Here is a 15,308-nt window from a genome sequence, read left to right as displayed (position 1 = left end):
AAGAGCTTTGTCCTATAGAAACAGCTCCAGACCCTCAAACTGAGAAAGATAATTCCAAGGCACTTGCCTTCATGAAACGTCACATGGATAGTGACCTACAGTTTGAGTTCATAAATGAGGATAGCGCCATAAAGCTTTGGCATGCGCTTCGCGAATGATATGGCAATGTTCGTGTTTGGCTCCAATTTTGCTGCAGCTGGTCAACAGTCTCTTTTCTGCGCGGGCATGCCAGCACCGTTCGGGTGCGGTCGTCGGGGGTGTCCCTTGACCTGACTTCTATAAGCGATTGTAGACGAGGAGAGCACCAACCTCGTCGTGGGATTCTTTGTGCCTCGTGGTGAGGACTTTGCTGAAGTTTCTTCTTGTTCACAAGTCGATACTCAATATTGCAGATTGAGCAGAGCGAAATCACCGGGAAGTATTGAGATCTTGCTAAAGCGTGACTTTAGCTTGGCTGGGTTGCTAGGGCGTTACCCTTGCTTGGCTGGTTCTGTAACCGTTGTGGTCGCGGCACTACCGTCGGCTCCCGAGGAGACTAGGACCGAAGCACGTTGACAGAGGGTTTGGTGGCACTGAAAGTCGGCTTCTGAGAAGACTAGGACTAGGAGTGTGATCACCGGTAAGAGAAAGAGAAGGAGAGGAGTTGCTCTTAGAGAGGTTTGCTCTAGAGAGAACTTAGATCATCTTAGAGATGTTGTTGTTGAATGTGAATGGGTGTTTGTGTTTGAATGAGAAGAGAATGTGTTTATATAGGGAAGAAAAAGATGAGTGAAATGATGAGTGGAAGAAAAATAATGAAAGTAGATCTAAGTTCACTTGTAAAATATGGAAAAGATAGAGAAAAGATGAAATGAAAGCAAAGCATGAAGGTGCAGCAACATGGAAGTGGTGATGATCTATTAAAGAGATTGTAGAAGAAAAATATATCCAAGGAAAAAGAGAAAAGCATCTAGCTTTCTTCATGTGGGTAGGAAACATGAACATGTGAATATTAAGCTGGTTTTAGGTCAGTTTCTGCCCCTTTATTCCTTCAATTATTTCTCCAACAAGACTTCATTATATGCCTTCGACTTCTTCATATGAAATGTTCCACTATGAGTGTAGATCATCCTGACAAATTTTCAGATTTTTATTCCATGTGGTTGGGCCGAAAATGCTGCTGGACCTCTTACAGGTCCAGTTTTCCAGTTTTGCTTCTGTAGAAAATTGGGCTGATTGTTTGAAGGCCTTCCACTCAAAAAAAGCTCTTGCACTCTTCATAAGAAATGATCCTTGGGCTGTCTAGAATGGATCTGGAAAGTTTCAGCACATTTCGATTTCATTTGGTTAGTCTGCCGCCCCTCCTTCCTTGTTTAGCTCGGTTTCTCCTAGCCGAAGTAGGAAAATGTGCTAAAGTTGACTTTTCATGTTTCCATGCTTCCATGCTTTCATAGTAGGCTTTATTTAGCCTCTAAATATATATTTCGAACTTGTCGACAATATATAGCTTGAGCCACTGACATTGGCTCAATTTCTCCAAGACACGCCTTGTCAGGCCAAAATGTTCATTTTGGGTCCAAACAGTTCGTGACTCCATACTTCCGAATACAGAAGCAGAATGGAAAGATCTTCGCTTCTCTGAATTTGACACGGTCATGCTATTTTATTCGGAAGCCCTCCGCATCAAAGTAATGATGCGTCTCTGTGGAAAAACAATCACAGAAGACTAATTGATTGAGAAAACCCTCGATACCTTCCCCGTCTATGCTATGAGGTCCTCTGACTTATTCCGGACTCATGTAAATGCAAGACGGATCACAAGTTTTCAACAGCTTATTGAAGCTATGGCCACTACTGAAAGACATGGCAATGAACTTGTGCAAAGAAGATTTGATAGGCTTCAAGATAGCTATCAAGAGCATCGTCCTATGGCTAGAGAAAGTCGCCATCGACGTCATGATCCATACGATCGAAATGCTCAAGAAGGTAATCGCTCAAGGTGACAATCACACGACCGTAGGAGGCGTGATTTTGAGGGACATAGGGTTGGAAACCATGGAGCCAACGTTGGCCATGGATATCACTTTCCAACGCCACCAGTCCTAGGGACTATGCACATTGCGCCAATGCGCCTCAATCAAGGGAGAATCCTCTTTATGGTGTCTATTTCTGATATGGAACGTCTGATCAATGGACCTGAATTTGCAATGTACCTACGGAGGTAGTCGCATCATGGTGATCAAGACTTCGAGTTCACAAAGACTTTAAATCTGGCGATGAAGACAAAATGCCGCAGATTTTTATTTATAGTCTTTTATTTTTTCAAGAATTATGTAATGGCAATTATGCCTTAAATCAATAACATGACTTATTGTATTAACTCTTTCCCTCTAGGCGTACTCAAGAGTAATTGTGATGTCTAGGCAAGGTTTGATCTGAGAGAACGGTTTTAAAAGTGAGCAACGCTCCACCAAAATCTCGCCTTACCTTACCTGGTCACAACTAAATTGAAATTACCGAACGGATTGAGTGACTACGATTTGTCTACGGTTTGATTTTTATATTGGATTAGATTTTGATCAAGAAACTTTGATGTAATCATTGGATATTATTAATAAAGTATCGATTTATTTTATCTCATGTCATGGACATATTTTTCGAACTTTATTATTTAAAGGATGTAAGTACCAATGGTTTTCATGTGAGAATGGACAATAGTTCATTTGCATCACCTCTAATGACTACGGACATAAACGAGTCTTAGAGAAACTTATGTGTCGCTCTAGTGGGTTGTACGCAACCACTATTCGAGTCATTGAATCCAACCATGTCATGAGAGATGATTTATGGGATTCCGACACATATAGGCTTTGGCACGACCGTTTGGGACACCCAGGTCGTGACATGATCCCAGGTCGTGACATGATGATCCGTATATTAAAGACTTCACACGGACATCCCTTTTTCAGAACGAAAAGAAGTAAAACTCGGTTTTTGGACACCGAATGAGCCCCTGCGCCTCACGGCGCCGTTCACCCCCAAATCCGGCCATCCTTGGCCGGCGCCGCCTTCCCCCTGCGGCCTCAGGGTGGCATTGACGCCACCAAGGCTCCTTTGTCTCCAACTTTTACTTCTAAAGTCACTTGTGATTTTGTGGCTCAACCAAAATCCTCATTGGTTGTTTCTAAAGCCCATCATTCGTTCTGCAAAGCCTGCTCTTTAGCAAAGTTAGGATCGAGACCATCCTATGCAAAGGACACCAAAGAAAATATACCATTCTTGCAAAGAATCCAAGGTGATATTTGTGGACCCATCCAACCACTATGCGGACCATTTTCGATATTTTATGGTGTTGGTTGATGCATCGACACGCTGGTCACATGTCATGCTATTGTCCACAAGGAACGCTGCATTTGCTAAACTCCTAGCACAAATAATTAAGTTAAGGGCTCACCACCCTGGTCATCCTATTAAGTCTATAAGATTAGACAATGCTGGAGAGTTTACATCAAAGACTTTTGATGATTATTGCATGTCCATTGGGATTGATGTTGAACATCTTGTTCCTCATGTTCACACCCAAAATGGTCTCGCAGAAGCCGTCATTAAACGACTACAAATGGTCGCTAGGGCATTGGTAATGCGCACCAATCTCCCTATTTCTGCTTGGGGCTATGCAATATTGCATGCAGCTGTGCTTATTCGTCTGAGGCCCACTGCCACTCAACCATTTTCTGCGTCCCAGATGGTCACTGGGTATGAGCCTAATGTCTCACACTTACGCATATTTGGGTGTGCAGTTTATGTGCCAATTGCGCCACCACAGCGCACCAAAATGGGTCCTCAAAGACGATTAGGCATTTATGTTGGATATGATTCTCCAACGATTATCCGCTACATAGAACCCTTGACAGACGATCTCTTTACCGCTAGATTTGCGGATTGTCACTTCGATGAGACAGTCTTCCCGTCGTTAGGGGGAGATAAGAACATCAATGTTCAACAGGAACGACAGGAATTGTCATGGTCTGTCCCCACTCTGTCTCATCTTGATCCCCGAACCGCACAGTCCGAAACTGAAGTGCGGAGAATTCTCGATCTTCAGAACATGGCGCCAACTCAAGAGGATATGAGCATGGCGCCAACGTCCCTAGTGATGGTGACATTGTGGCTAGGCCCACGGCTCCTGCCAGGAAGCGCGGGAGGCCCATAGGTTCGATGGATTCTCGCCCAAGAAAGAAAGCGAGTTTGACACCAAATAATCCATTAATCATCGATGTGAATAATCCATCTCATGAGAATATTCCGGATTATGGTTATGTCCAAGAGACATCATTGGGGGACACTCCAATGTCAGAACCAACTCCAGAGAATAGAGAGATCTCCATAAATTACACTAGTGTACATGAGATGATGGATAGAAATTCTATGGCGATTGATGATGCATTTGCATATCATATTGCAAAAGGAATTATAAAATATGATGATATCGAACCTCGCTCTATTGAAGAATGTCAACGAAGAGCAGATTGGCCTAAATGGAAAGATGCGATCCAGGTTGAATTGGATTCACTAACAAAGAGACAGGTATTTGGGCCTGTAACGCAGACACCCCCAAGTGTAAAGCCTGTTGGCCATAAATGGGTCTTTGTTAGAAAGCGTAATGAGAAAAATGAGGTGGTAAGATATAAAGCCCGCCTTGTGGCGCATGGTTTCTCACAACGCCCTGGAATCGACTACGAGGAGACATATTCTCCCGTAATGGACGTTATAACGTTCCGCTACCTTGTCAGTTTGGTAGTTTCCGAAAAACTTGACATGCAGCTTATGGATGTGGTTACAGCATATCTCTATGGGGATCTAGATTCAGAGATATATATGAAGGTTCCAGATGGACTTCAATTACCCAAATCAAGTGGCTCTAAACCACGGAGCGCGTTTTCAATAAGATTAAAACGCTCACTATATGGATTAAAACAATCCGGACGGATGTGGTATAACCGTCTAAGTGACTACTTGATTGGGAAGAGATATATTAATAATGAAATATGCCCATGCGTGTTCATTAAGAGAACAAGTTCCGGATTTGCAATCGTAGCAGTTTATGTCGATGACATGAATCTAATTGGAACTCTAGATGAGTTGAAGGAAACTGCTAAATACTTGAAATCCGAATTTGAGATGAAAAATCTTGGGAAAACACGGTTTTGTCTCGGTTTAGAACTCGAGCACCGTAGTGATGGGATTTTGATCCATCAGTCTGCATATACTCAAAAGATCCTAAGGCGCTTTAATAAAGATAAAGCAAAGCCTGTGAGTACTCCCATGATTGGTCGTAGTCTTGAGCCCGGAAAAGATCCGCTTCGTCCAAAGGATGAGGACGAAGAACCATTGGAGGCCGAAGTGCCCTATTTAAGTGCAATAGGCGCATTATTGTACTTAGCTCAATGCACAAGACCGGATATCTCATTCGCAGTGAACTTGTTAGCTCGACATAGCTCTGCGCCAACACGCCGCCATTGGATTAGTGTAAAGACAATCTTTCGATACCTAAGAGGTACGATTGATATGGGCCTATTTTATCCCTACAGAGAGAAGAGGAATGACGAAAGAATGGGATCGGACCCCATTAGGCATGGAGCCGCCGTCCATAACATGACCGTTGGCCATGTTGTCACCGCCAGCGCCGCCGCCGCCCATGGTGGCCGGCCTCACCCTATTCCCCTCTATCAAAACGACAACAATGTTTTGATGGGTTTTGCTGATGCAGGGTACCTCTCTGACCCTTACAAAGGTCGCTCCCAAATGAGTTATGTCTTTACCATGGGAAGCACTGCGATATCTTGGAGGTCTACAAAGCAGACCCTTGTTGCTACTTCCTCAAATCATGCAGAGATTATTGCTCTACATTAAGCCGTACTAGAATGTATATGGCTAAGGTCTGTGATTCGACATATTCAAGGAAGTTGTGGTTTGAAGTCTACCACAGATGAACCTACATGCATTTATGAGGATAATGCAGCTTGTATTGAACAAATGAAGTTAGGTTTCATCAAGGGCGACAACACCAAGCATATATCGCCTAAGTTCTTTTATAATCAGCAACAACAATCACTTCTAAAGATTGAAGTGAATCAAATCTGATCAGAGGATAATGTAGCGGACTTATTCACTAAGTCGTTACCTAAATCCACCTTCGAGAAACATGTGAAGAGCATCGGATTGAGAAAGTTATCCGAACTCCCACGATTGTAGCAATCAGAGGGAGATATCGACATCAGAGGGAGTTATGATGTCTACATGTTCGATCTCGAAGAGTGAAGGACGTGTTGTGCTCTTTTTGTCCTTCGACCAGGGTTATTTTTATCCCACAGGGTTTTTGTTACCTGGCAAGGTTTTTAACGAGGCAACGGATGAAGCGTCACCACCAAGTTTGAAGCGGCACAAGGGGGAGTGTTGAAGGAATATCGATTTAGTGTGCCTTATCAAACTAGGAGTAGCAATAGGAGAGAAGGTTCTAGATTTCCCAATCCTACACGGATTGGTATTCCTTGTAACATTAGAACTAGCACTTTGTAATCCCTATATATAGGGCTCCTATTCTCAATAATAATACACATCTCTCTCTACAATTCTCTCTCGAATCTATTTTACTTAAACATAACCTAATTTGTTTGACCTTTTAAACAAAGTTTAGAGAAACCGTGAATTGGGTTATTAAAATGACTGATTTTATATCAGTGTTCTGTCCAGGAGCAAGCATGCAATGTTCTGTGTGGGAGCAAGCATGCAGTGTTCTGTGTGGAGGTTGAGTCTTTAATTCACACTTTTAGACAATGTTCCTTTGCCACGAATATATGGAGTTGCATGGCTGAGAAGTTTGACCTTGCTGCTGTCCCATCTTCTTTATTGGATATACTTCAAATGGGGTTGTCTAATGGTCGCAGCCCTCAATTGAAGGAATTATGGGTGGCTGCTTTTACTTCAACTATATGGTTCATTTGGCATGCTAGAAACAAGACCAAATATGATAACAAAACTTTCACGGTGGTAGGGATTTGCAGATTAATCTTTGGGCATATCCAAGCTGCTAGCAGCATTGCTACGGGCTGCATGAATAATTCGATTCAAGATCTCAGAATTCTGAAATGTTTTGGGGTGACATGTCGGTTGCGTCGTGTCCCACGAATTATAGAAGTTAATTGGCATCCTCCTTCTATGGGGTGGATCAAGATTAATTCGGATGGAGCTTGGAAGCATGAATCGGGTCGTGGTGGTTATGGTGCTATTTTCCGGGATTATAAAGGTGTTGTTCTCGGTGCTTTTGCCTCTAATTTGGACATTCCTAGCTCAGTTGCAGCAGAGGTAATGGCGGTGATCAAAGCTATTGAACTAGCTTGGGTTAGAGATTGGAAGCATGTTTGGCTAGAAGTTGACTCTTCTATTATTCTTGATTTTCTTCAATCTCCTTCTTTAGTGCCTTGGCAACTGCGGGTAGAATGGAAAAACTGTTTGTTCCGTATTTCTCAAATGCATTTTCGCTCATCTCATATATTTCGTGAAGGGAATCATGTTGCTGATGCATTGGCTAACTATGGTACATCGAATACTGGTTTTGTGTGGTGGAATATAGCTCCACCTTTCATTGCTTCGCTTTGTAATGAGGACCGTTTAGGTCTTCCCAAATTTCGTTTTCGATAGTTGGTATTTTTTTTAGGGAGTTCTTGGCTTTATATGTCCCCTCCCTTGTACTCTTTTTCTATTCTTTAATAAATTCTGGGGTGCTAGGGTTCTTCCCCTCATCCCGTTTCATCAAAAAAAAAAAAAAAAAGCATGCAGTATATGAAACACTTCAGATAGAATTGGGTAATGAACGACCCTCTGAGCGCTGTTTAAATGGACCTCATTTGATTGAAATATCAATAAGATCGAGCCTATCAATGGTTATGACTCACTGGTTGTTTTGGCCACAAACAAATAGAGTCTATCAAAAACTGCTCCTTTAATTAAAGCTTTCAGCAAACGAGACTCTACATATCCTTGTACAAATTGCAATTTATGTAAGATTCAAAATTTCCCTCAAGACTGCTACTAAGGCACAGCTACTGAATCACTATGACTACTGCTAAAAAACTTCACGTCCATTTTGATGGAGAAAAGCTAATCGCGCTTTAGCTTGAAAAAGTATGAAAGTTACTAAACCAGACATGTATAAAGTTGAGAAGGGTCAGTTGACCCTTCTAGCGATACCCCCATCTTCTTGAGACTCGATCACTGTCGAGAGCATTTCTTTCAATGAGAATCTCTGAAGAATTTTGTTTTACGGATAGAAACTCGAGAGATGACGGTGCCACCCAACGCAGGAGTCCATCAAGGCTGAATGTGTCACTGCCGTTGTGGTAGTACTTATCTCTACCTTAAGATGCTTGAGACTTGGTAATGGTGGAGAGCATTCGTTTCTTATCTTTTCAAAGAAAAGAGTCTATCACTATCAAGGAAAAACAAAAGACTTAGTGGTCAAGGTTTAATGTAAGATGTGTATGTGCGCGCCTAATATCAGATTACAGGCTAGAAGGGGGTTGGGGTTTTTAGTGTTTATAGCTCTACATGGGAAACCTGTAGACTTGGCATTTTCTGGAGCAATAAAAAATCTTCAAGAAAAATCTCTTTGTTGAAGAAGCCTCGCTCTATCCTGGAATACCTGAAGCCCAAGTATGATTACAGCCCCCAATAAATTTAGAAAGTTTGTAGACAAGCTGCAGTCGGACTTCAAATAATCACTAAAAAACTTCGATGCTCACTAGAGATGTTGATACGTCCACCTGGGGGTTGCTGCCATCGGTGGTAAATCAATCTTTCGAGGTGGGAAATCTCGAATCCAAGTCTTCAAACCAAGAGCTTCTCAATCCTGTATAACCTAACTCTAGATGTCTAATAGATCTTAAGGAGATTCTTCATAAAAGGGATAGAAGGAGTAGGCTAGGGCAATGAATATTAAAGATATTCGAGATTCACACCTTTAACTTTGGAGTTTGGACATGATCTGGCTGCCGCGGCAGTCCACTACTACGGATTAATTTGAGGCTCGAACTCGAAAAGTTTAATCCACGATGAGGGCCAAGTGCACCAAAACAACAACTACAAATACTCAACGGAAGGGCAACCAGAGAGTAAGGGCAAGAATGACAAGCGAGTCCTAAATTCCACATATTTAAAGGACATAGATCTTAAATCGACCTTTCGATTCCGTCAGTCTCTAGGATCACATGCTCCAACTTTCGGATAGTTAGGGTTTTTGACAAGTACTAGGATTTTGGGCAGTTTTGTTATGTCTAGCTCTTTAACGTTTCTCTCCACAGAAAAATCCAACCACTTAGTAATGTTAACAGTACCTCCAGGAATCCCCACTCGAAGCCTGAATTTGTCTATGGACTTATCTTTCTCACGGTGCTTCAAGTACCCTTTCAAGATCGAAGCTTGTGAACTTTAAGCGATGATGTAAGAATTTCCTTCTCCTGATTCCTGATGATCCTTATCCTCGTCGAGATCTATCACCGGAACCGACGAGGATAAGGATCATCAGGAGACGGAATTAGGATGTGTATGTATCCACGACCGTGCCGCTGGCGTTCTGGTTTTCGTCATCTTTCTTCTTTTTGGTCTTTTTCTTTCGTGCAGAGTTGATTCCTCTACCTTTTCTTTTCATAAATACAATTTGATGAAGCACGAATCTCCTGCGCGCGACTTCAATGACAGATCGAGATCAGTACTTGATGAAGAAGAAGAAAGTGAAGGACAAGAAAGACGGAGAAGAAAAAAAATAACAAAACGAAAAGAAAGAAGGAGAAGAAACTCAGTAGGCTTGACTGTTGATCAGGATATTGCACCATTCTAAACGGCAGTAAATATGTACCAAAAACATAACGCCATACTCACTTGTTCGTGCCTCTGAACAACCAAACTACTCAGATAGAGCTGGCGATATCAGCTCATTCTTGTGGATTTACTTTAGAAAGCCCCCTATCTTAGATTTTATAACCAGATTATTGTGACATGTAATTAGGAGTAATTATTCTGAGGAAAACTTCCAAAAGTACCTTTCCGGTCCACTAAATCCTAAATGCATCTCTGACGGAGAACTCTGGACCTCCGATCTCCTGCGGCGGAAATGACTATCGTCCACGAATCCATTGTCGTTCCTCCCTCCTCTGCTCTGCCTTCAGCTAATCTCTCTCCCATAGCTAAATGGAGATGATGAGGGGTCTGTGAGAGAGGCTCCTCATGCCCGTCTATCTCGTCGCAATATTGGCAGGTTCTCCATTTCGCTCCTCTTTAATTTGCTGAAGTTTTCTACTGGATTGGTTTAAGTTCTTTTGCATGTTTATCCAGGTCAATTAGAACTCAGTGATTTTGCAGTGTGTATAATGTTAGGTTCCTTGTCATGCTTGTTCATTCATTATGTGGGGTTTTCTCTGAGAAAAAAAAAAATTCTGGACTAATTATGAATTTGATAGATATATTGTTCCTTTAGCCATAACTTTGTGAAGAAGGTACAGCAAAATGAAACAGGTTTGGCTAGACTTATCCTGGGGAGCAATGCTGCAACCAAGTTTGGATTGTCCGGCATTGCTACTCCAGAAATGAAATTTCAAGCTTTGTTTCTGTTTTTTTTTTTTTTTTTTTTTTTTGAAGGGGTTTGGAACCCAGCCTGACTGGGAGACTCAGCCCCACGCCTGAATATTATTAATAAGAGAAGGATGATTGTACGTCGAGGGGACATATAACCTTCACCTCGAGTACTAGTACAAGAATCCTCATAGAGTACATCCTGGATAATCACAGGAGTCTCATCTAGCCAATAATCATCTAAATAAGATAAACTAGCAAGATGTGCTAATCTATGGGCAACACCATTTGCTTCATGATAAATAGATTGTACCTGAATGGAAGAAATAGCTCTCAAATAAGATTTACAATCTTCCACTATACAACCTACCTCTGAATAGTCTTCCATCCCACTCAAGAGAGCGTGCCGTAACCAGCGTTGCACAATCAGTCTCAATATCAACATTATTCAAACCTTGGTGGATAATCAAAAGTAGCCCAGCTCTCATAGCTTCAAGTTCCATTTGCAGCGCTGATCCGGCATGGTGAAAGGGACGTGCAATAGCTGCTAGACACATACAATTCTCATCTCTAATGATAGCCCCTATACCACCCTGACCAGTATGTAAGTGGAAAGCTCCATCCGTATTGAGTTTGAGTCTGCCACTAGGTGGGTGTTTCCACTTAGTCTGAGGCCTTTTCTTCTTCCCGTTGGGCTTAGAAGTATGCACCTTCTTGTAATCATCCAATAGCTTTGATGCCCAGCATGCATGCAGTATTAATTGGATGGAAAGAAGTACTCCTCCAAAATATTCTCTCAGTCCAAATAGCCCAAAGAAACATGAAAAATAGCTCCTGTTTGGCACTAGGTAGAGCATTGCAGACACTAATAAACCAATCAAGAAAATTTGTAGATGGTTGATTCTTTGGCTTCAAGTTCAGTGGCCCAAAGAACCAAAATTCGTTGACCAACTTACAATTTTTCAACAAGTGCATGTCGTCCTCCACTTCAAGTCTTCAAGGTTACATAGAGGACAATTAATAATAGGCAGGGAGCATTTTTGTACTAACCTCGCACGAGTGGGCAGAATACCTCTAAGAAGTTTCTAAAGAAAAGATCTAACCTTGGGGGGGACCTGTGCTTTCCAGAGGCGCTGCCAAAGAGATCGACCCGCACTAGTCGAGCTAGATGTTGAAGCCCTGCTAGTCACGTTTTCCGTCAACCGAAGAGTGGGATAACCACTTTTCACAGTATACCTCCCTAAACGATCAAAATACCACACCCACTTGTCCTCCGCACCCCGTAAACTAAGAGGAATACCCAAAATAATATCTGCCTCAGAAGTCAGAAGTAGTAAAAAGCTCATCCACAAGAGGTTGAACCCACTCCCCCTGTTCAGCATCGATCAAGTCAGCCACAAGTAAGTCTTCATACCCTTCCATTGGAGGGGAAAACGGCTTGAAACTATATGGTAATGGCATCCAAGGGTCTTCCCAGATTTTAATAGAGCTGCCTCTGCCAACCTTGAACCTCAAACCTCTACGTAAAACATCCTGGCCCTTCATAATGCTGCGCCATGCAAGCGAAACATCACCCCGGATAGAAGCATGCATAAAATCCGAATCCGGGTAATATTTAGCTTTGAAGAGCCTCGCCACCAAAGACTGTGGGTTTTGTATTAACCTCCAACCTTGCTTGGCAAGAAAGGCAAGGTTGAACTGATGCATGTTAATTTCTGAAACCCAGGCCCCCCTCTGCTTTCGGCAAGCACAATTTCTCCCACGCAAGCCAGTGAATCTTCTTGTCTTCTTCTGTTGAACCCCACCAGAACTTAGCCATAAGACTGTGCATCTCATTACATAGGTGAATAGGGACTTCAAAGCAGCTCATTACATAAGTTGGAATGGACTGAGCTACCGCCTTGATAAGAATCTCTTTACCAGCAGCGCTCAAAGTCTTCTCTCTCCAACCTCTAGTTCTCTTCTTAATACGTTCATTCAAAAAGTTGAATGCCTCTGTTTTAGAATAACTGATCGATCTCGATTGGAAGTCCCAAATATTTATCGTGCTTTGTTTCTGTTTCTTATTATTAAAGTTTCATCCCTTTTTTTAAGAAACAGAGAGGAAAATTTGAAATGTTTATAAGCTGCAGCTGCTCCAATTGCATTGAGAAGAAGCAATATACTCATATAGAAAATTAGAGAAAATGAAAATCGAAACTCAAAAGTGATTAATGAAAAACAAACGAGAAATTGGGTTGTCTAGAAATTTTGTTTTGTTGCCTTTGTGTGGCTTTGGGGCTTTTGCTGGCAGAGCTGTGCATGTGAAGTACCATGCATGGAAAGGGAATAAGGTTATTTGTTATATTGTTAGTTCTTTTCTTATTTCACAACCTTATTTCTTGATATATTCCTAACCTTGCAAGTAATCCATGGAGCAATAGGATAGTCTTTATTCTGTATTTCATTAATATATTTTTTTTTTAAATAGGAGTTACAAAAGATAGTCCTACAAATACTTTTTACCGATCGATTCAGGAAGATCCACTTGACGACCTTTCCCAAACTCACCTCTATCCAAGTCCTATATAAAGGTCAAACGATACACACATGCAAAAACCCAAGAAAAATAAAGCTCTCTATTGTTCTAATTTCATGTATATGCATACTATTGCAGACGCAATCAAACTTTTCTGCTGACCTTACATACTACAGTGTTAATTTTGTTGTCATCATGGCTAACTCCATTGGCCGCAAGCTCAGAATGGTTTTCATTAGAAAGATGTTTCGAAATTTGTTCAAGAAGAATAAAAATTACTCGAAGGATCTCCCAGAAGAAATCATGCAATTGATTCTACAGCGGCTGTGCATAATAGATTACCTCAGGTGTCGTGAGGTATCTCGTTCTTGGCGAGCTGCTGTTGATAGGGCAATCGTGGTAAAGCTTTGCCCTCCGGTTCCTCAGCCATGGCTTTTGCTCAACTCTCTTCGTCCCTTCTACATTAGAGATGGCTGCTCTCTAGCTAGTCTCAGTAAACAAGAAACTCATAAATCAAAGTCATCTAGGTTATATGACGGGCGCGTTCATTGTGTTGGGTCAATTGATGGGTGGTTGATCATGGCAAAGGTACCTGAAGATAGTCTAAGTAGCGATTGCAATTGTGTCAATTTCTTCTTGAATCCATTATCAGGTGCTAGAGTCATGCTCCCTTCACAGTCCACAATTTCACACTACGAGAACAATCTTCCTAATTTCTTCAGGAAAGTGGTGGCATCCTCAATACCAACAATGCAGCACTGTATTGTGGTTAGCCTTTGTTTAGATAAGAAATTGTATTTGTGTAGGCACATTGACAAGTCTTGGACCCTCATTGAGACCAGCTATTGCGATGATATAGAGATAGTCGATGACAAATTATATGCTGCAACAAAGACAGGATCCGAGTTAATTCTAATGGTGTTTAGCTTTAGCATCCAAGAAGTTCATGATGGCGGCCCTCTCACCTATAAAGCTGAAAGGTTTTGTTTTAGGCCAAGTAATTTGGTGGATAATGTTCGGATAGTGGGAGGAGTTACTTATTGGACTCTCTACACTGACCTGTACCTAGCAAAAGGTTCTGCTTCAGAGGAAGTGTTTGTGATTCTTACTGAGGTGGTCAGTGTTTACAATGCACTCCGACCAATACCTTACAGTACTGGAACTGAAGGATTTAGAGTGCTTAAGCTGGATTGTAATACTAATGGTTATCCGTGGGTAGAGGTTTTCGACCTTGGTGACCAGATATTGTTCTTGAGCAGGTGCAGCAGCAAATTTATCGCTTCCAGTGGTGGCTTTAGACGTTCTTTACACAATGAGACACTAGAAAGAGATAGTATATACTTTGCTTTCCGAAATGAATTTGGGGTGTTTTCCTTGCCCAATAGGAACATCAAATGTTTGACTTTTCGTAGGAATCATTCAGTTGACTTTGTAAGAGAAAGTGTTTGGTTCACACCAAATCCATGGTAACTTGATTAAAATAGTTGTTAGTATCACCAATATATGGAACTTTAGTTTGGGTGATTATTATATAGCTGATAAGTTTTTTTTTTTTTTTTTGAAGAAATTATATAGCTGATAAGTTAGCTTTATTTAGTTTGTCGCAGATTATTTTGTCAATTCTTCTTGAATTAATCCATTATCATGTAACAAAGTCCTGTCCAGTTGAAACATTTTATCGAACATTTTAGCTATAACCTAAAACCCAACATTTTACATACATTTGAATGATGCAATATAACAAAGATGGTGGGCTCAAACCCAGAAAGGGTCATGCGGGTGCGGGCTTCTTTTCCCGGATTCTGAGCTCTACCATGGGAGTGTTGCTGGAAAATTTAGGAGAATGTTTTGAAATTTTTGGTGGGTGTTGTTTCGTTGTGGCGAGAGAGAGTATAGAATGTGAAAATTAGGGGTTTTGTTTTTTGGTCAAGAGGTTTTAAAGGGAAAGAGAAGAGTCTGATTAACCAATTGTGAGGTAGATGTATGTAATTGTCATGTTTGATTGTTACTTGAGCTGAGTTTAGCTTGAACCGAATATATATGTTCTATCTACATGCCTTGGTTTTGGCTATTATGAGATGAGTATTGTGTCTTGATTTTATATTAGTTGATATTCTCTCATACCTTCATTCTCCTCACTTGGTACCTTGGCAGCTAAGAATTGAGTGGCATAATTGTTTGCATC

The 15,308-nt window shown here is 41.4% G+C and overlaps 1 protein-coding gene across 1 annotated transcript; it reads left to right on the top strand.

The window, feature by feature from the left end:
- Positions 1-13,318: 13,318 nt before the first annotated feature.
- On the top strand, positions 13,319-14,593 carry LOC133733269 (uncharacterized). Its single transcript, XM_062160916.1, has one exon. It carries the CDS (start codon positions 13,319-13,321, stop codon positions 14,591-14,593), a length of 1,275 nt encoding a protein of 424 aa, XP_062016900.1.
- The last annotated feature ends 715 nt before the right edge of the window (positions 14,594-15,308 follow it).

This window comes from Rosa rugosa, chromosome 1 (assembly GCF_958449725.1).
Source record: "Rosa rugosa chromosome 1, drRosRugo1.1, whole genome shotgun sequence".
In the NCBI taxonomy this organism is placed as follows: Eukaryota; Viridiplantae; Streptophyta; class Magnoliopsida; order Rosales; family Rosaceae; genus Rosa; species Rosa rugosa.
Note: the sequence above shows the minus strand (reverse complement) of the source record. Positions and strands in the feature narration are given on the sequence as shown.

Excerpts from the sequence above, each read along its gene's own strand:
- LOC133733269 (XM_062160916.1), top strand. The coding sequence starts at position 13,319 with ATGGCTAACTCCATTGGCCGCAAGCTCAGAATGGTTTTCATTAGAAAG.